This window comes from Oncorhynchus clarkii, chromosome 13 (genome assembly GCF_045791955.1).
Source record: "Oncorhynchus clarkii lewisi isolate Uvic-CL-2024 chromosome 13, UVic_Ocla_1.0, whole genome shotgun sequence".
Classification (NCBI taxonomy): Eukaryota; Metazoa; Chordata; class Actinopteri; order Salmoniformes; family Salmonidae; genus Oncorhynchus; species Oncorhynchus clarkii.
This window is the reverse complement of record NC_092159.1, coordinates 31796556-31813713: the sequence shown is the minus strand read 5'-3', so window position 1 is coordinate 31813713 and position 17158 is coordinate 31796556. Positions and strand designations below refer to the sequence as shown.

The window sequence follows — 17158 nt, the reverse complement described above, 5'->3', positions numbered from 1 at the left end:
TGTGGCACAGTGTCACAGCTGCGTAGCTGTGGGAGTTATTGAAAAGACTGGCTGTGAAAAAAGATACATTGCATGGTTATATTAGGTATTCTCCCAAGGAGAACCCACAAAGATACGTAAGAAATGCCTGGAATGATGGATAAAGGGTCGGAGTATCTCGGAAAGGGACGCTCTAACGGAACAAAAAGCCCTTCAAATGCATCGAATGGACATTTTTCTGATGAGAGTGGCAGTGACGACGAGCACGGTATAGCCTCGAACACTCATTTTGCATGTCACACTGTACATGTATTATTTTGAACGCGAAAAACAGAAAATGTGTCTATTAATGTGTTATACACATTTTTCCTAATTGCAGATGTCGGAATGCGTGTGGGATCCGATTATCAAGCCAATATACCAGAATTTGATCCTGGTAAGGTTATGCTTGATCTACCTGACTGTATTCTGGTGGTAGCCTCGGTATAGGTTATGACAATACATTTAAATTAACCTTCTTACTTTTACAACCCATTGTCAGTAGTCTTTTATTTCAGAATTGAGCCAGATGTGTAGAGAATTTTGGGCCCATTGAAAGATGTTGTCCATGTTTGGTTTATAGAAGCGTTTTGAAACATTTCTATCCCGAGGCTATACTTGCCCACCCTAGGCTTGCTATTGGTCTCCTTCAACTGAATTGGCTTTTTGTTGCTATCTAAACAATATTAACAACAATAAAGCAGCCTCTTTAGTCCTGCATGTAATTGCTTTAATTAGGCTGTTAAAATGACATGAAATTACACCATATGAAAATGTGTTTTTTCTAATTATGTGCTATATCTTTCTGTAGGTTCTACCAAGTACAGTGATAAAGATAGTGGGGGAATGTTGGTGTGGTCTCCATATCACACCATTGTCGACCCAAAATGTAAGTCAGTTTGGTTTTCACAAGCATCTTATTTCTAAAGACAACCAAAAGTTGATTTTACAAAAATATTTACAAGTAGTTTAATTAAACTATGATTTTTTTTCCCCACAGTGGATGAATATATTGCCATTGCAAAAGAGAAGCATGGATATAATGTTGAGCAGGTATGTCTGCTTTTTAGGATTAATTAGGGCCACTTTTACGAAGCTTTTTCACCAATGCAGAGAATCCCCCCCCCCCCCCCCCCCCGACAGGCCTAACATTTACAGTTGTGTGAAAGCTCAGTAAATTTGACCCACAATGTATTAATAAACTACCACGACATACTTAAAAATAACATATTAAAATGTTATTTAGGGGAATGGTGAATGAGAATGGTGTCCATTCTCAGTAGATCCCACTCGTTGCTGTCCCCCACAGGCATTGGGCATGCTGTTCTGGCACAAACACAACATTGAGAAGTCCCTGGCAGACCTGCCCAACTTCACCCCCTTCCCCGACGAGTGGACCGTGGAGGATAAGGTGCTGTTCGAACAAGCCTTCAGCTTCCACGGAAAAAGCTTCCACAGGATTCAACAAATGGTAACATACATATTATTAATATACAGTATCTTTTACTTGAATGTGTGTCTGTATACTGTTTATACAAACATACACAAGCAGTCTGGATGAATATTGCAGTTGAATTTAAGGTAATTTACGCTTGAGCCGACATCTGCATTCACCTTGAATGCAACCTGTGTGAACGTTGGGGTGATTGCTTTTAAAAGGAAGCATTGTCAACAGTGCAGTGCGCTTGTCAACAGTGCAGTGCGCTTGTCAACAGTGCAGTGCGCTTGTCAACAGTGCAGTATTCTTGTCAACAGTGCAGTGCGCTTGTCAACAGTGCAGTGCGCTTGTCAACAGTGCAGTGCGCTTGTCAACAGTGCGCCTTTGATTGAATCCCGGCTTTAATGTAAGTATAAACTGTCGATTGGTACCATTTTCTCATCTGTGGTAGTTACCAGACAAGTCCATATCCAGCCTTGTGAAGTATTACTACTCCTGGAAGAAGACCCGGTCCAGGACCAGCCTGATGGACCGCCAGGCCAGAAAGCTGGCAAACCGAAACGCCCAAGATGAAAGGTGAGAGTTGTAGCTCGCCTTTTACTACTGTCTGTCAAATTCCAAGTGGTCGGAATCCAATAACGATTTGCTTTTCTTGACATTAGTGATGAAGAAATGGAGGAGGCCAACCCCATCGAAGCAAACGATAGCGATTATGACCCCACCAAGGAGACGAAAAAAGAGGTACGTTATCTAAACTTTAGAATTTAAACTGATGGAATGGCAGTTGGGATATATCAAACAGTAATCAGTGACCAGCATTCACTTACAATGAGTAGTAGAGTAGACAGACGCCAAAGAAGATAGTGAAATAAAATGCAAGGTGTTATGATGTGGGGGGGGGGGGGGGGGGGGGGGGGTTAGTGTTAGGATATACAGTAGACAAACACACTACCCAGGATACACTTCCACACTCCATCCCCAGGTGGCAGTAACCTTGCCCAGGTATTAAGCCTGCTTGATAAGCACATCAGGTATTGCCAATTAAGGGTGATCATCGGTCAGTGTCCCATCGGTCAGTGAGGTTGCTAGTTGGCTTGGTGGCCATGAGGCTCTTCGTTGAGTTTTGAATCTTTAGTTTAGTCATACTTGTTTGTGGTTTCCTTTTTGTATGCATGTATTTTTGTCACCATCTGAACCAATGATAATCCACTTGGATGACGAACGAGGTCAAGAGAGACAGAGCTAGCCCTGGACCAAGATAAGATTGCTGTCTCCCTGGACACGGTCCTCCAATGCACAGAGTTCTCACAAATGCACACGTTCAGGTTACAGACCATGTATCTAGGCCTAGGACCACTAGATACAGCGAGTGAAACAATATCCGTAGGCTAGTTATTGGGTTAGTAACAAAGGTCACACTAAAAAGGTACAGTAAGCGATGCATAAAGTAAATGCAACAGGGACAATTTCCGCAACAACTAAAAGCGTTTGAAGCACGAGACTAAACTTTTACACAGTTTTGGTTCCATAGCTATTACGTTGTAGCAGTGAAACGCACACCCGTGGACTAGAATCCTGCATCGGGATGGATACCCACTGTTGACCCGCAAAAAAAACATTTACGGCAGGTGGAATGAAAAGTCTTTCAACCCGTGGGTTGGATCGCAGTTCAGAACAATTATATTGCAGTCAAAAGGTTTAAATTAACATTTATTTTACAAACCCAGGAGCTTGTTGAATTGTTGCGATGTGCACGGTGAGCCAGACATAGACTAGGCTACCAGCCACACAGCGAGAGTGAAGCAGGGAACTATTCATTATTTGTGTGTTGTTGAAACGTTCCTAATTTGTCCATGTGCTGACCTTACGTTTCCTTCCACCATGCAACAATACGTACGTTTATTTTCCCTGACGCCTAGCTCACGCAAAAATGGCTAACGTAACAGGAGAAATGGAAAGAAAGGTTATGATGGTGGATTACACCATCGTGGAAACATATGCTCCGCGAGTGAAATCCCCAGTTTGGAAGGATTTTGTAGTCATTGTGGACAAACAACCCAGTAGATGGATACACAGCCTGCAAAAGTGCAAGCAGGTATTTGTTTACGACAATTCAGTTAATTATCAATGAATTATTACATTAATTCAGGCTTTTGTTCATTTAGACCATACGCAGGCTGTATAAAGTCTAAACCTACTAAATAAATGTAGGATAATTTTGCAGCCTATAGCTTATTCGATTCTGGGATTTTTTTTATTTGGTTCAATTAAACTATTGTATTATCTAAACAATATTGAATGTAAAGGCATTGTTTCGTTATGACGCCTATAGGCTTTAATTAGGAAAGAAGGCTAATTATAAGGATTTTTCTCAAAGCGATTTCAATTGTCAATGTGCGCCGCATTAAGAAAATAAGATAAGGCTATCGTTCTTAATTCATGGCATGGTTTCCTTTTATCCAAATGTTTAATAGACATGCAGACAAATTCTTTCATGCAAGGAGGGGAAATAAGATTACATTTTATTTGCCGATTACAACAGGTATAGGTAGACCTTACAGTGAAATGCTTACTCTACAAGCCCTTAACCAACAATGCAGTTAAGAAAATACACAAAAAAAGAGTAAGAGATAAGAATAACAGATAATTAAAGAGCAGCAGTAAATAACAATAGCGGGGCTATATGCAGGGGGTACCAGTACAGAGTTAATGTGCGGGGCACCGATGTCGAGGTAATTGAGTAATATGAACATGTAGGTAGAGTTATTAAGGTGACTATGCATAGATAATAACAGAGTAGCAGCAGCATAGAAGAGGGGAAGGGGGCAACGCAAATAGTCTGGGTAGCCATTTTATTAGCTGTTCATGAGTGGTATGGCTTTGGGGTAGAATCTGTTTGAAGCCTCTTGGACCGAGACTTGGCGCTCCGGTACCACTTGCCGTTTGGTAGCAGAGAGAACAGTCTATGACTAGGGTGGCTGGAGTCTTTGACAATTTTTTGGGCCTTCCTCTGACACTGCCTGGTATAGAGGTCCTGGATGGCAGGAAGTTTGGCCCTGGTGATGTACTGGGCCTTACGCACTACCCTCTGTAGTTCCTTGCGGTCGGAGGCCAAGCAGTTGCCATACCAGGCAGTGATGCAACCCGCCAGATGTTCTCGATGGTGCAGCTGTAAAACATTTGAGGATCTGAGGACCCATGCCAAATCTTTTCATTCTCCTGAAGGGGAATAGATTTTGTCATGCCCTCTTCATGACTGTCCTGGTGTGCTTGGACCATTTTAGTTTGTTAGTGATGTGGACGCCAAGGAACTTGGTGAAAATGGTGGTGTGCTCAGTCCTCCTTTTCCTATAGTCCACAATCATCTCCTTTGTCTTGATCACGTTGTGGGAGAGGTTGTTGTCCTTGCACCACACGGTCAGGTCTCTGACCTCCTCCCTATAGGCTGTCTCAACGTTGTTGGTGATCAGGCCTACCACTGTTGGGTCATCAGCAAACTTAATGATAGTGTTGGAATCGTGCCTGGCCGTGCAGTCACGAGTGAACAGGGAGTACAGGAGGGGACTGAGCACGCACCCCTGAGGGGCCCCCGTGTTGAGGATCAGCTTCCGGGTTCGTCCCACTCCTTGAAAGCGGCAGCGCTACCCTTTTAGCTCAGTGCGAATGTTGGTTGGGGTATGTACGTAGAGTCACTGTGGGGACAATGTCCTCAATGCACTTATTGATAAAGCCAGTGACTGATGTGGTGTACTCCATCAATTCCATCGGAAGAATCCAGGAACATATTCCAGTCTGTGCTACAGTCCTGTGGTTTAGCATCTGCTTCATCTGATCACTTTCACTGGTCACTGGCGCTTCCTGCTTTACTTTTTGCTTGTAAGCAGGAATCAGGAGGATAGAATTATGGTCAGATTTGCCAAATGGAGGGCAAGGGAGAGCTTTGTACTCATCTCTGTGTGTGGAGTAAAGGTGGTCTAGACTTTTTTCCCTCTAGTTGCACATTTAACATGCTGATAGAAATTAGGTAAAACTGATTTAAATTTCCCTGCATTAAAGTCCCTTTCGTCTAGGAGTGCTGGCTCTGAATTAGCATTTTCTTGTTTGCTTATGGCCTTATACAGCTCATTGAGTGTGGTTTTAGTGCCAGCATCTGTCTGTGGTGGTATGCAGACAGCTACAAAAAATACAGAAACTCTCTTGGTAGATAGTGTGGTCTACAGCTTATCATAAAATGGCCTAACACTCTGGTCATAACTTTTTTTAAATAAATTTATGTTATTTGGCGTGTCATAGATCGGTTCTTGGAACAATTCTATGCTGGTGGGTCGTGTTGAGGGAAAATATCTGTCTTGATATCGGGTGGGGCTCGGAATTGATGTGGCGGGGGTGGGTTCGGGTCCAAAAAACAGAGCCGTGCAGGACTCTACCACGCATATGTGCAGAAACTCTGGTACTGTGAGAGCACAGTCTTGCATTGTGCTCATCTGAATATCAGTGGTGCTGCTCATGGCAACTTCATATCGCTGAGTCTCACTTTAATATGACACTTCTTGTAACTTGCAAAAGCTTCAGAACATACGCACATCCAGGTACTTTTTTGCAGGTGTGTCAGTTGTAGGTGAACTCATTATCAATTAAAATGAGAGCACCACACTGCTGTTCATCTTCCCAGGTGATTTTTCATTGATGCCTGATGAACACCTGAGTCGAAACGTATCAATAAAATCACCTGGGAGCATGAACAGGAGTGTGCGGTGTTTCCTTTTAATATACCTCTTAAAACATACTCCCAGGTGTCATGTCATATGTCCTAACAATGACCCAATAGATGTTACGAACAGTTGTGACAGCTAATAGAAAGTTTACCTACGCCTCTCCAGAGCCACATGGAGCCCCAGCCCCTGAGCTCCTCCAAGATTGGGCTCGGCAGACGGGAGCACCTGACGCTCATGCACCGGCACCACTCACAGCGTTCCAAGTGCCGGCCGCCCAAGGGCATGTATCTGACCCAGGAGGATGTGGTGGCAGTGTCGTGCAGCTCCAGCGCTGCCAACACCGTCCTTCGGCAGCTGGACATGGAGCTGGTGGGCCTCAAAAGACAGGTGAGCGTTGGGGATTCTGGTCTCAATGCAGGGCAACCTAGGTCCTCAAGGTGCTTGAGTTGAAGCTTTTTCACAGTACATTTTAGTAATTAGTTTATATATATAATACCAGTGAAAAGTTTGGCCACACCTACTCATTCAAGGGTTTTTCTTTATTTTGACAATTTTCTACATTGTACAATAATAGTGAAGACATCAAAACTATGAAATAACACATGGAATCATGTTGTATCCAAAGGTGTTAAACAAATCTAAATATATTTTAGTAGCCACACTTTGCCTTGACAGCTTTGCACACTCTTGAGGAATGATTTTCCAACAGTCTTGAAGGAGTTCCCACATATGCTGAGCACTTGTTGACTGCTTTTCCTTCACTCTGCAGTCCAACTCATCCCAAACCATCTCAATTGGGTTGAGGTCGGTTGATTGTGGAGGCCATCTAGCACTCCATCAAATTAATTACTTAAATCATACAATGTCATTTTCTGGATTTTTTTTTAGATTCCGTCTCTCACAGTTGAAGTGTACCTATGATAAAATATTACAGACCTCTACATGCTTTGTAAGTAGGAAAACCTGCAAAATCGGCAGTGTATCAAATACTTGTTCTCCCCACTGTACTTGTTCTGAAAGGCTCCAGGGTCTGCAAGACCACTAAGAAAGGGGCACCACCAAGCAAGCGGCACCATGAATACCAAGGAGCTCTCCCAACAGGTCAGGGACAAAGTTGTGGAGAAGTACAGATCAGGGTTGGGTTATAAAAAAATATCTGAAACTTTGAACCTCCCACAGAGCACCATAAAATCCATTATTAAAAAATGGAAAGAATATGGCACCACGACTAACTTGCCAAGAGAGGGCCGCCCACCAAAACTCACGGACCAGGCAAGGAGGGCATTAATCAGAGAGACAACAAAGAGACCAAAGATAAACCTGAAGGAGCTGCAAATCTCCACAGCAGTGATTTGAGTATCTGGCCATAGGACCACTTTAAGCCGTACACTCCACAGAGCTAGGCTTTACGGAAGAGTGGACAGAAAAAATGCCATTGCTTAAAGAAAAAAATAAGTGAACACGTTTGTTGTTCACCAAAAGGCATGTGGGAGACTCCCCAAACATATGGAAGAAGGTACTCTGGTCAGATGAGACTAAAATGTTGCTTTTTGGCCATCAAGGAAAACGCTATGTCTGGCACAAACCCAACACCTCCCATCACCCCGAGAACACCATCCCCACGAGAACACCATCCCCACAGTGAAGCATGGTGGTGGCAGCATCATGCTGTGGGGTTGTTTTTCATTGGCAGGGACTGGGAAAATGGTCAGAATCGAAGGAATGATGGATGGCGCTAAATACAGGGAAATTCTTGAGGGAAACCTGTTTCAGTCTTCCAGAGATTTGAGACTGGGACGGAGATTCACCTTCCAGCAGGACAATAACCCTAAGCGTACTGCTAAAGCAACACTCAAGTGGTTTAAAGGGGAAACGTTTAAATGTCTTGGAATGGTCTAGTCAAAGCCCAGACCTCAATCCAATTGAGTCTGTGGTAGGACTTAATGATTGCTGCACACCAATGGAACCCATCCAACTTGAAGGAGCTGGAGCAGTTTTGCCTTGAAGAATGGGCAAAAATCCCACTGGCAAGATGTGCCAAGCTTATAGAGACATACCCCAAAAGACTTGTAGCTGTAATTGCTGCAAAAGGTGTCTCTACAAAGTATTGACTTTGGTGGGGTGAATAGTTATGCACGCTCAAGCTCTCTATTTTGTTGTCTCGTTTCTTTCACAAGAAAACATATTTTGCATCTTCAAAGTGGTAGGCATGTTGTGTAAATCAAATGACACAAACCCCACAAAAAAATAGATTTTAATTCCAGGTTATACGGCAACAAATTGGAAAAAATGCCACGGGGGGTGAATACTTCCACAAGGAACTGTACCACCCCTCCCTTGTCACAACACAACTGATTGGCTCAAACGCATGAAGGAAAGAAATTTCACGAATTAACTTTAACAAGGCACACATGTTAATTGAAAATCCTTCCTCATGAAGCTGGTTGAGAGAATGCCAAGAGTGTGCAAAGCTGTTATCAAGGCAAATGGTGGCTATTTGAAGAATCTAAAATATATTTTGATTTGTTGAACACTTTTTTAGGTTACTACATGATTCCATATGTTATTTAATAGTTTTGATGTCTTCACTATTCTACAATGTAGAAAATAGTACAAATGAAGAAGAAACCTTGAATGAGTAGGTGTGTCCAAACTTTTGACTGGTACTGTATATATATACAAATGTGGACACCCCTTCAAATTTGTAGATTTGGCTATTTCAGCCACACCCATTGCTGACTGGTGTATAAAATCGAGCAGAGCCATGCAATCTCCATAGACAAACATTCACAGTAGAATGGCCTAACCGAAGAACTCAGTAACTTTCAACGTGGCATCGTCATAGGATGCCACCTTTCCAACAATTCAGTTAATCAAATTTCTGCCCTGCTAGAGCTGCCCCGGTCAACTGTAAGTGCTGTTATTGTGAAGTGGAAACATCTAGGAGCAACAACGGCTCAGCCGCGAAGTGGTAGGCCACACAAGCTCACAGAACGAGACTGCCGAGTGCTGAAGCGCGTCAAACTCGTCTGTCCTCAGTTGCAACACTCACTACAGAGTTCCAAACTGCCTCTGGAAGCAATATCAGCCACAAGAACTGTTTGTCAGGAGCTTTATGAAATGGGTTTCCATTGCCAAGCAGCCGCACACAAACCTATGATCACCATGCGCAATGCCAAGCGTCGGCTGGAGTGGTGTAAAGCTCGCCACCATTAGACTCTGGAGCAGTGTAAACATGTTCTCTGGAGTGATTAATCACGCTTCACCATCGATGTCTGACGGACGAATCAGTGTTTGGCGGATGCCAGGAGCTACCTGCCCCAATGCATAGTGCCAACTGTAAAGTTTGGTGCAGGAATAACAGAGTTTTTCATGGTTCGGGCTCTAGCCCCCTTAGTTCCAGTAAAAGGAAATCTTAATGCTACAGCACACCATTACCTTCTAGATGATAGTGTTTCCAACTTTGTAGCAACAGTTTGGGAAGGCCCTTTCCTGTTGCAGCTTGACAACGCCTCCATGCAAAGCGAGGCCCATACAGAAATGGTTTGTCAAGATCAGTGTGGAAGAACGTGACTGGCCTGCAGAGCCCATCGGACACCTTTAGGATGAATTGGAACGCCGACTGCATGCCAGGCCTAATCGCCCAACATCAGTGCCCAACCTCACTAATGCTCTTGTGGCTAGATGGAAGCAAGTCCCCGAAGCAATGGTCCAACATCTATTGGAAAGCCTTCCCTGAAGAGTGGAGGCTGTTATAGCAGCAAAGGGGGACCAACTCCATATTTATGCCCATGATTTTGGAATGAAATGTTCAAGCAACTGTCCACATACTTTTGGTTCATGTAGTGTATCTGTACTACTTACTGCATTGTGGTGTTCTAAGCATGTGTACGGTGCCTTAAAAAAAAGGATACACACCCCTTGACTTTTTCTATATTTTGTGTTACAAATCCATTTTAATCCCACATTGTAACTTTTTGTCAATGATTTACATGTCAAAGTGGAAGAATGTAAGTGTTTTATTTTTCTTAAATTCTCTTGAATACATGTATTCAACCCTCTGAGTCAATATATATGAATCACCTTTAGCAGCAATTTTAAAGCTGTGAGTCTTTCTGGGTAAATCCAAGAGATTAAAAAAAAATGCAAATATTGTACATTCTTCAAGCTCTGTCAAGTTGGTCATTTCTAGACATCCATTTAAGTCTTGCCATAGAATTTCAAGCAAGTCAAAACTAACTACACTACTCAGGAACTTTCAATGTCGTCTTGGTCAACTCCAGTGTATATTTGGCCTTGTGTTTTAGGTTATTGTCCTGCTGAAAGGTGAATGTGTCTCCCAGTGTCTGTTGGAAAGCTGACTGAACCAGGTTTTAATCTAGGATTTTGCCTGTGCTTTGATCTATTCCGTTTCTTTTTATCCATCCCCCAAAAAATGTATTTGCCGATGACAACCATACTCATAACATGATGCAGCCACCACCATGGTTGAAAATATGAAGTATGGTACTCAGTGATGTGTTGAATTTGCCCCAAGCATAGCGCTTTGTATTCAGGACAGTTAATTAGCCAATTTTTTTGCAGTTTTGCTTTAATGCTATGGCAAACAGGATGCATGTTTGAGAAAAAAAAAATCTGTACAGGCTTCCTTCTCATTCTTGACATTTAGGTTAGTATTGTGTAGTAACTACAATGTTGTTCATCCATCTCCAGCTTTCTCCTATCACAGGCATTTAAACTGTTTTAAAGTCACTATTGGCCTCATGGTGAAATCCCTGAGTTTTCCTTCCTCTCCGACAACAGAGTTAGGAAGGACGCTTGTATCTTTGTAGTGACTGGGTGTATTACATCCATCCAAAGTGTAATTAATAACTTCACCATGCTTCTAAGGGATATTCATTGTCTGATTTGTTTCCTTCTTTTTTCCATGTACCAGTAGGTGCCCTTTGAGGCGTTGGAAAACCTCTCTGGTCTTTGTGGTTGAAATTCACTGCTCAACTGAACGACTTTACAGATAATTGTATATGTGTGGGTACAGAGTCATTTAATTAACATGTTAAACACATTGCACACAGTGAGTCCATGCAACTTATTATGTGACTTGTTAAGCACATTTTTACTCCTGAACGTATTTAGGCTTGCCATAAAAGGGGTTGAATACTTGGACTCAAGACATTTCAGCTTTTCATTTTTTAAAAATGAATTTGTAAACATTTCTAAAAACATAATTCTACTTTGACATTATGGGGTATTGTGTTTGGGCTGCAACAACAAAATGTCGATAAAGTCAAGGGATGTGAGTACTTTCTGAAGGCACTATGAATTTATCCCACAGGTTCAAAATGCAAAGCAACTGAACAGTGGTCTGAAACACAGGATGGAAGCGGGCATTGATGACTTCAGGCTGCCAGAGGTATGTGCCAAATGTTTAGATTTCAGTGAGAAAAGGGACCTAGAACAAAGCTTATTTCTCAAATGGTGTGCACAAGTTGGTTTATATCCTTGTAAGTGAGCATTTATCCTTTGCCAAAATAATCCATCCACCTGACAGGTGTGGCATATCAAGAAGCTTATTAAAACAGCATGATCATTACACAGGTGCACCTTGTGCTGGGGACAATAAAAGGCCACTCTAAAATGTGCAGTTGTCACAAAACAATGCCACAGATGTCTCAAGTTTTGAGGGAGTGTGCAATTGGCACGCTGACTGCAGGAATGTCCACCAGAGGTGTTGCCAGGTCATTTAATGTTCATTTCTCTACTATAAGTGGCCTCCAACATTGTGTTAGATAATTTGATAGTAAGTCCAAATGGCCTCCACTGCAGACTTGTGTAACCAGGCCAGGACCGCCACATCTGGCTTCTTCACATGCGGAAATGTCTGAGACAAGCCACCCGGACAGCTGATGAAACTCGTCGTCCTCACCAGGGTCTTGACCTGACTGCAGTTTGACGTCGTAACGGACTTCAGTGGGGAAATGCTCACCTTCGATGGCTGCTGGAACACTGGAGAAGTGTGCTCTTTATGGATAAATCCCAGCTTCAACTGTACCGGCCAGATGGCAGACAGCATATATGGCGTCATGTGGGCGAGCGGTTCGCTGATGTCAAAGTTGTGAACAGTGCCCCATGGTGGGGGGTTATGGTATGGGCAGGCATAAGCTACGGACAACTGCATTTTACCTATGGCAATTTGAATGCACAGAGATAGCGAAGAGATCCTGAGGCCCATCGTCTTGCCATTCAACCCGCCACTATCACTTCATGTTTCAGCATGACAATGCACAGCCCCATGTCGCAAAGATCTGTAAACAATTCCTGGAAGTTAAAAAAAATTCCCAGTTCTTCCATGACCTGCATACTCACTAGACATGTCACCCACGACCAGTTCCCGCCAATATCCAGCAACTTCGCACACCCACCGAAGAGTAGTAGTGGGACAACATTCCACAGGCCACAATCAACAGCCTGATCAACTCTATAGTGAAGGAGATGGTGTGCTGCATGAGGCAAATGGTCACACCAGATACTGACTGGTTTTCTGATCCAAGCCCCTACTTTTTTTTTTAAGCTATCTGAGTCAACAGATACATCTGTATTATCAGTCATGTGAAATTCACAGATTAGGCCCTAAACAATTAATTTAAATTAACTGATTTCCTTATGAGCTGCAACTCAGTAAATTCTTTGCAATTGTTACATTTGTTTTTGTTCAGTGTATAATATCAGGTATTCTTTGTCTGTTCTAGTGCAACCAAAAAGTTAATGCCCGCTGGACAACAGATGAACAGCTTCTGGCAGTTCAAGGTAAACCTACGTTCTTTGTGCGTTTGTAGTCAGGTCATCTTCTTGTCCATGGCCCGCCAGTCTGTTTACCTCGTGCAATTTCAGAATATTTGTTGTTTCACCAGGTGTCCGGAAGTACGGGAAAGACTTCCAGGCCATTGCCGACGTTATCGGTAATAAGACGGTAGGGCAGGTAAAGAACTTCTTTGTGAACTACCGCCGCCGGTTTAACCTGGAGGAGGTGCTGCAGGAGTGGGAGGCGGAGCAGGGAACTGGCACCCCCAACGGTGACACTGCCACATCTGGCGAGAAGGGGAAGAACAGCTCCAACACCCCTTCTGGGAAGAGTACGGACGAAGAGGAGGAGGAGGTGGTGGAGCGTTCCTTTATTCCCCTAAAACAATTTTTTTTTTACCTTCCCAGAAACCCCTTCTGTGATTTCGCTATGGGAGTTGGCCTCCCACAAGCAGGTTTTTGCTCCAACAAATTTCTAACACTGCAGTTTCATAAACATTCCTTCATGAAAAGGTGTCTTAACATTATAGTCAGGGCATAAGATGTCATAAGCAATTATGATTGTGCCAAAGTTAAAAGACCATTAGTCAACCACATTCAGATATTTCTACAAGTTATCAAGTCGATGGAAATTTGTAGAATAATATTGTGAATTGAAAATGTAGTGTTTTGCATATTGCCCCCCCCCCCCCCCCTCCAAGGTGTGAATGTCCACATGCAACTAACATTGTTAGGAACTTTGGCACAATCATAATTGCTAAGTATTATTTCATAACCAGTGGTAGATGGCCATGCTATACAGTATAGAAAATAGTATAATACAAACACTGCATGACCAAAAGTATGGACAGTAAGGACAACTGCTCGTCGAACATCTCACTCCAAATCAAAATATGGAGTAGGTCCCTCCTTTGCTACTATAACAGCCTCCACTTTTTCTGGGAAGGCTTTCCACTAGATGTTGGAACATTGCTACAGGGACTTGCTTCCATTCAGCCACAGAGCATTAGTGAGGTCGGGCACTGATGTTGGGCGATTAGGCCTGGCTCACAGTTGGCATTCCAATTCATCCCAAAGGTGTTCGATGGAGTTGAGGTCAGGGCTCTGTGCAGGCCAGTCAAGTTCTTCCACACCAATCTAGACAAAACAAATCTACAATCTATACACAATGACAGAGCAAAAACAGGTTTGTTAAATGTTTGCTAATTTATTACAAATAAAAAACTGATCACATTTACATAACTATTCAGACCCTTTACTCAGTACTTTGTTGAAGCACCTTTGGCAGCGAGCACAGCCTTGAGTCATTGGGTATGACGCTACAAGCTTGGCACCCGTGTTTGGAGAGTTTCTCCCACCACCATTTAAGAATGGAGGCCACTGTTTTCTTGGGGACGTTCAATGCATAGACACAATCCTGTCTCGGAGCTCTACGGACAATTATTTCGACTTCATGGCTTGGTTTTTCTTCTGACATGCACTGTCAACTGTGGGACCTTATATAGACAGGTGTGTGTGTGGACATGATTTGGAACGGCACAATCAATTGAATTTACCACAGGTGGACTCAATCAAGTTGTAAAAACATCAAGGATGATCAATGGAAACAGGATGCACCTGAGCTCAATTTCGATTCTCATAGCAAAGGGTCTGAATAATATGTAAATCAAGGTATTTATGTTTTTAATAGATTTGCTAAAAATTCTAAAGACCTGTTTTTACTTTGTCATTATAGGTATTGTGTGTCGATGGGAGAATAAAAAATGTAAAAAAAACAATTTTAGAAAAAGGCTGTAATGCAAAAGGGTTCAACAATACTTTTCCGAATGCACTGTATGCTGTAATGTATTGCCCATCTGTGTTTTGGTCTGAAATCCCAACTCACGCCTCTCTCTTCCAGGGCCAGGTGACCCTCTCGTCAGGCCCTTCTCCCGCTGCCACTTCCTCTGCAACTTTCCAGACCCTGGTGACGTCGTCGGCAACCTCGCTCAACCAGCCACCCCCGCTCCTACGGCCCTCCCTGCCGGCCACCCCAGCCCTCCACAGGCAGCCGCCCCCTCTCCAGCAGCAGGCCCGCTTCCTCCAACCCCGGCCCGTGCTCAACCAGCCCCCCCCACTCATCCGGCCCTCCAACCCCCAGCCCCCGCGCCTCAATCCCCGGCCGCTTGTCCCCACCTCCACAGGGTGCCCAGGCTCCAGCCAGCCGCCCCCCACCCTGGTGGGTATCCCATCGGAGACGCCGTCCTCCTCCACGCTGCACTGAGTGTGTGCAATGGTGAAGGAAGAAAACTGAAAAGTCATGGTCGTTTTTTTTTACTTGGTCGTTTGTTTGCTGTTGTTTTCCTGAAGGTCGTCAATCGTTGGTTGTTATGAGGAAATTATGTATATTAATGAGAAAAGTAAAACCGTTGAAGTTTTTAAAGTATATGTATATTAGGTTAGGTCTTAGTTTTTTTATTTATTTGAAATCACTTTTTTTTATTCACTCATCTTTAACAGACTTGCTTAGATGTTATGTGTTGGTGATGTTAAAGATTTACTAGTAGCATTGGTTCTTTTTGAAAGTGTTCTTGGCTTCTGGTTAATGTATATTTTACAAACTGGCAAAATTTGCAAGTAGTATATAAACAAAATGTATATTGAAGACACTATGATGGACAATACACACAACTAGTGAAAAGGTGGGGTTGCCATATTTCTGTTGGATTCTTTGATTTGCTGTAACGCATATTTGTTCTTTGAGCGAATATAGACGTTTATCTTTTATATAAGCATTATTTATTTTTCTACTCGGTGCTATGGACTTGACTGATTTTAGCCTATGTCCAGTATAATAACCATTGTGTAAGTGCTCTTACACGTTTAGGACAACTGTATTTAAGTGATTGAATGGATCTAAACTGGAAGAAACCTATTGAAAAAAATGATGAACCGGTTAATAAAATGAACTTGTTTAATGTAATATTAAGCTACGAGGGTGTCACTGTCAGTCAATTGATTGTTGTAGTCAGTGAGACACATTTTCAGGAATTTGTTTAAATGATTTCCATTTAAGATATATTGAAGAACAAAATGTTTGACTTCTGTACAGTTGTGTAATTTGGTTGCATAATTTTAAACCATGATGATCATAACTAAAACAAAATCCAAAAGCGTGTTTTTGACGGTCGCCTATCAGTTATTCCCAGTGTAAGATGTGGCATAGTCCCTAACATATCCATTCAAATATTTCTAACATTTTGTTTTATGTTGTCTGTCCAGCTATGATCAATAGTTTCTTACCAAGTTTAGGGAATGAATGAGTGCCACTTCATGTTCGGGGTTGAAAGATTCCGTAAAATGTTATATGTTCTCCAGAAATCCTGGTTGTAAGATTTCTGGAACGTTTCTCAAATTCTGCCTAATCACTGTTAAGGAATGGAGGAGGAAATAGGCTAATTCACTACTGTACATGGTGACAAGTTGAAATGTTGAAATGCGAACTTAAATCACCTTTGAACCACTAATACACTGAGTCATTAATCCTTTCCTGTGGAAATAATGTGGCCAGAAGTAAGTATAATCATGGACATTGAGGACTTGCATTTTGCCTTAAAAATACATGACATTGTGTTTACTATGCTATTCGCTTGCCATTATTTCGGTCTCTCGTTGCACTTGCATTTCAATCAAGTGTCTTTCAAAATTTTTCAATTCCTTGTCTATTGTAGTACATTTATTTGGTTTGTCCTATGTTGTCATAGTAAATCATTACACTTCCCTGCCTGCTTAAATTGAAATGAATATTGCCCCCCAAAAATAGCATACTGGTGCAATCCCAAATATACAACTATAAATAGCACTTAAGTTTAAAAAAACATTGTGTGGAACATGTGGAAGATTCTAAACAAATGCAATTAAATAGCATAGGCTTATGTAAATAATACCGCCACACTGGGCAGACATCAGTTGGTCTAGTTTTGGTTACCATGCCATTGGATTTAGGTTAAATGTTGGGTGAAAAAAATATGCCCTTACCTTGACTTTTTGCAAATACAGTCAGTTTCACGTTGATTCATCAGTTTTATATTGGTTCAAATTACGTGGAAACAACGTTGATTCAACCAGTTTTGCCATGCATGTAAAAACATCAGCTGTGCTTCTTGGTGGCCTTGACTTACGAGGCCTAGGGCCTACATGATTCTGT

The 17158-nt window shown here is 42.4% G+C and overlaps 1 protein-coding gene across 1 annotated transcript; it reads left to right on the top strand.

Annotated features, from left to right (window-relative positions):
• The first annotated feature begins 10 nt into the window (after positions 1-10).
• LOC139364528 (REST corepressor 3) lies at positions 11-17125 on the top strand. Its single transcript, XM_071101325.1, has 12 exons — positions 11-247; positions 359-415; positions 830-907; positions 1019-1071; positions 1328-1489; positions 1908-2032; positions 2119-2197; positions 6337-6558; positions 11507-11584; positions 12921-12978; positions 13083-13327; positions 14873-17125. Exons 1-12 carry the CDS (start codon positions 124-126, stop codon positions 15233-15235), a joined length of 1644 nt encoding a protein of 547 aa, XP_070957426.1. The 5' UTR covers positions 11-123; the 3' UTR covers positions 15236-17125.
• Positions 17126-17158: the final 33 nt, after the last annotated feature.

Excerpts from the sequence above, each read along its gene's own strand:
- LOC139364528 (XM_071101325.1), top strand. The coding sequence starts at position 124 with ATGCCTGGAATGATGGATAAAGGGTCGGAGTATCTCGGAAAGGGACGC. Across the intron at positions 2,033-2,118 it reads CGAAACGCCCAAGATGAAAG|TGATGAAGAAATGGAGGAGG; the intron begins GTGAGAGTTGTA and ends TCTTGACATTAG. Across the intron at positions 6,559-11,506 it reads TGGTGGGCCTCAAAAGACAG|GTTCAAAATGCAAAGCAACT; the intron begins GTGAGCGTTGGG and ends TTTATCCCACAG.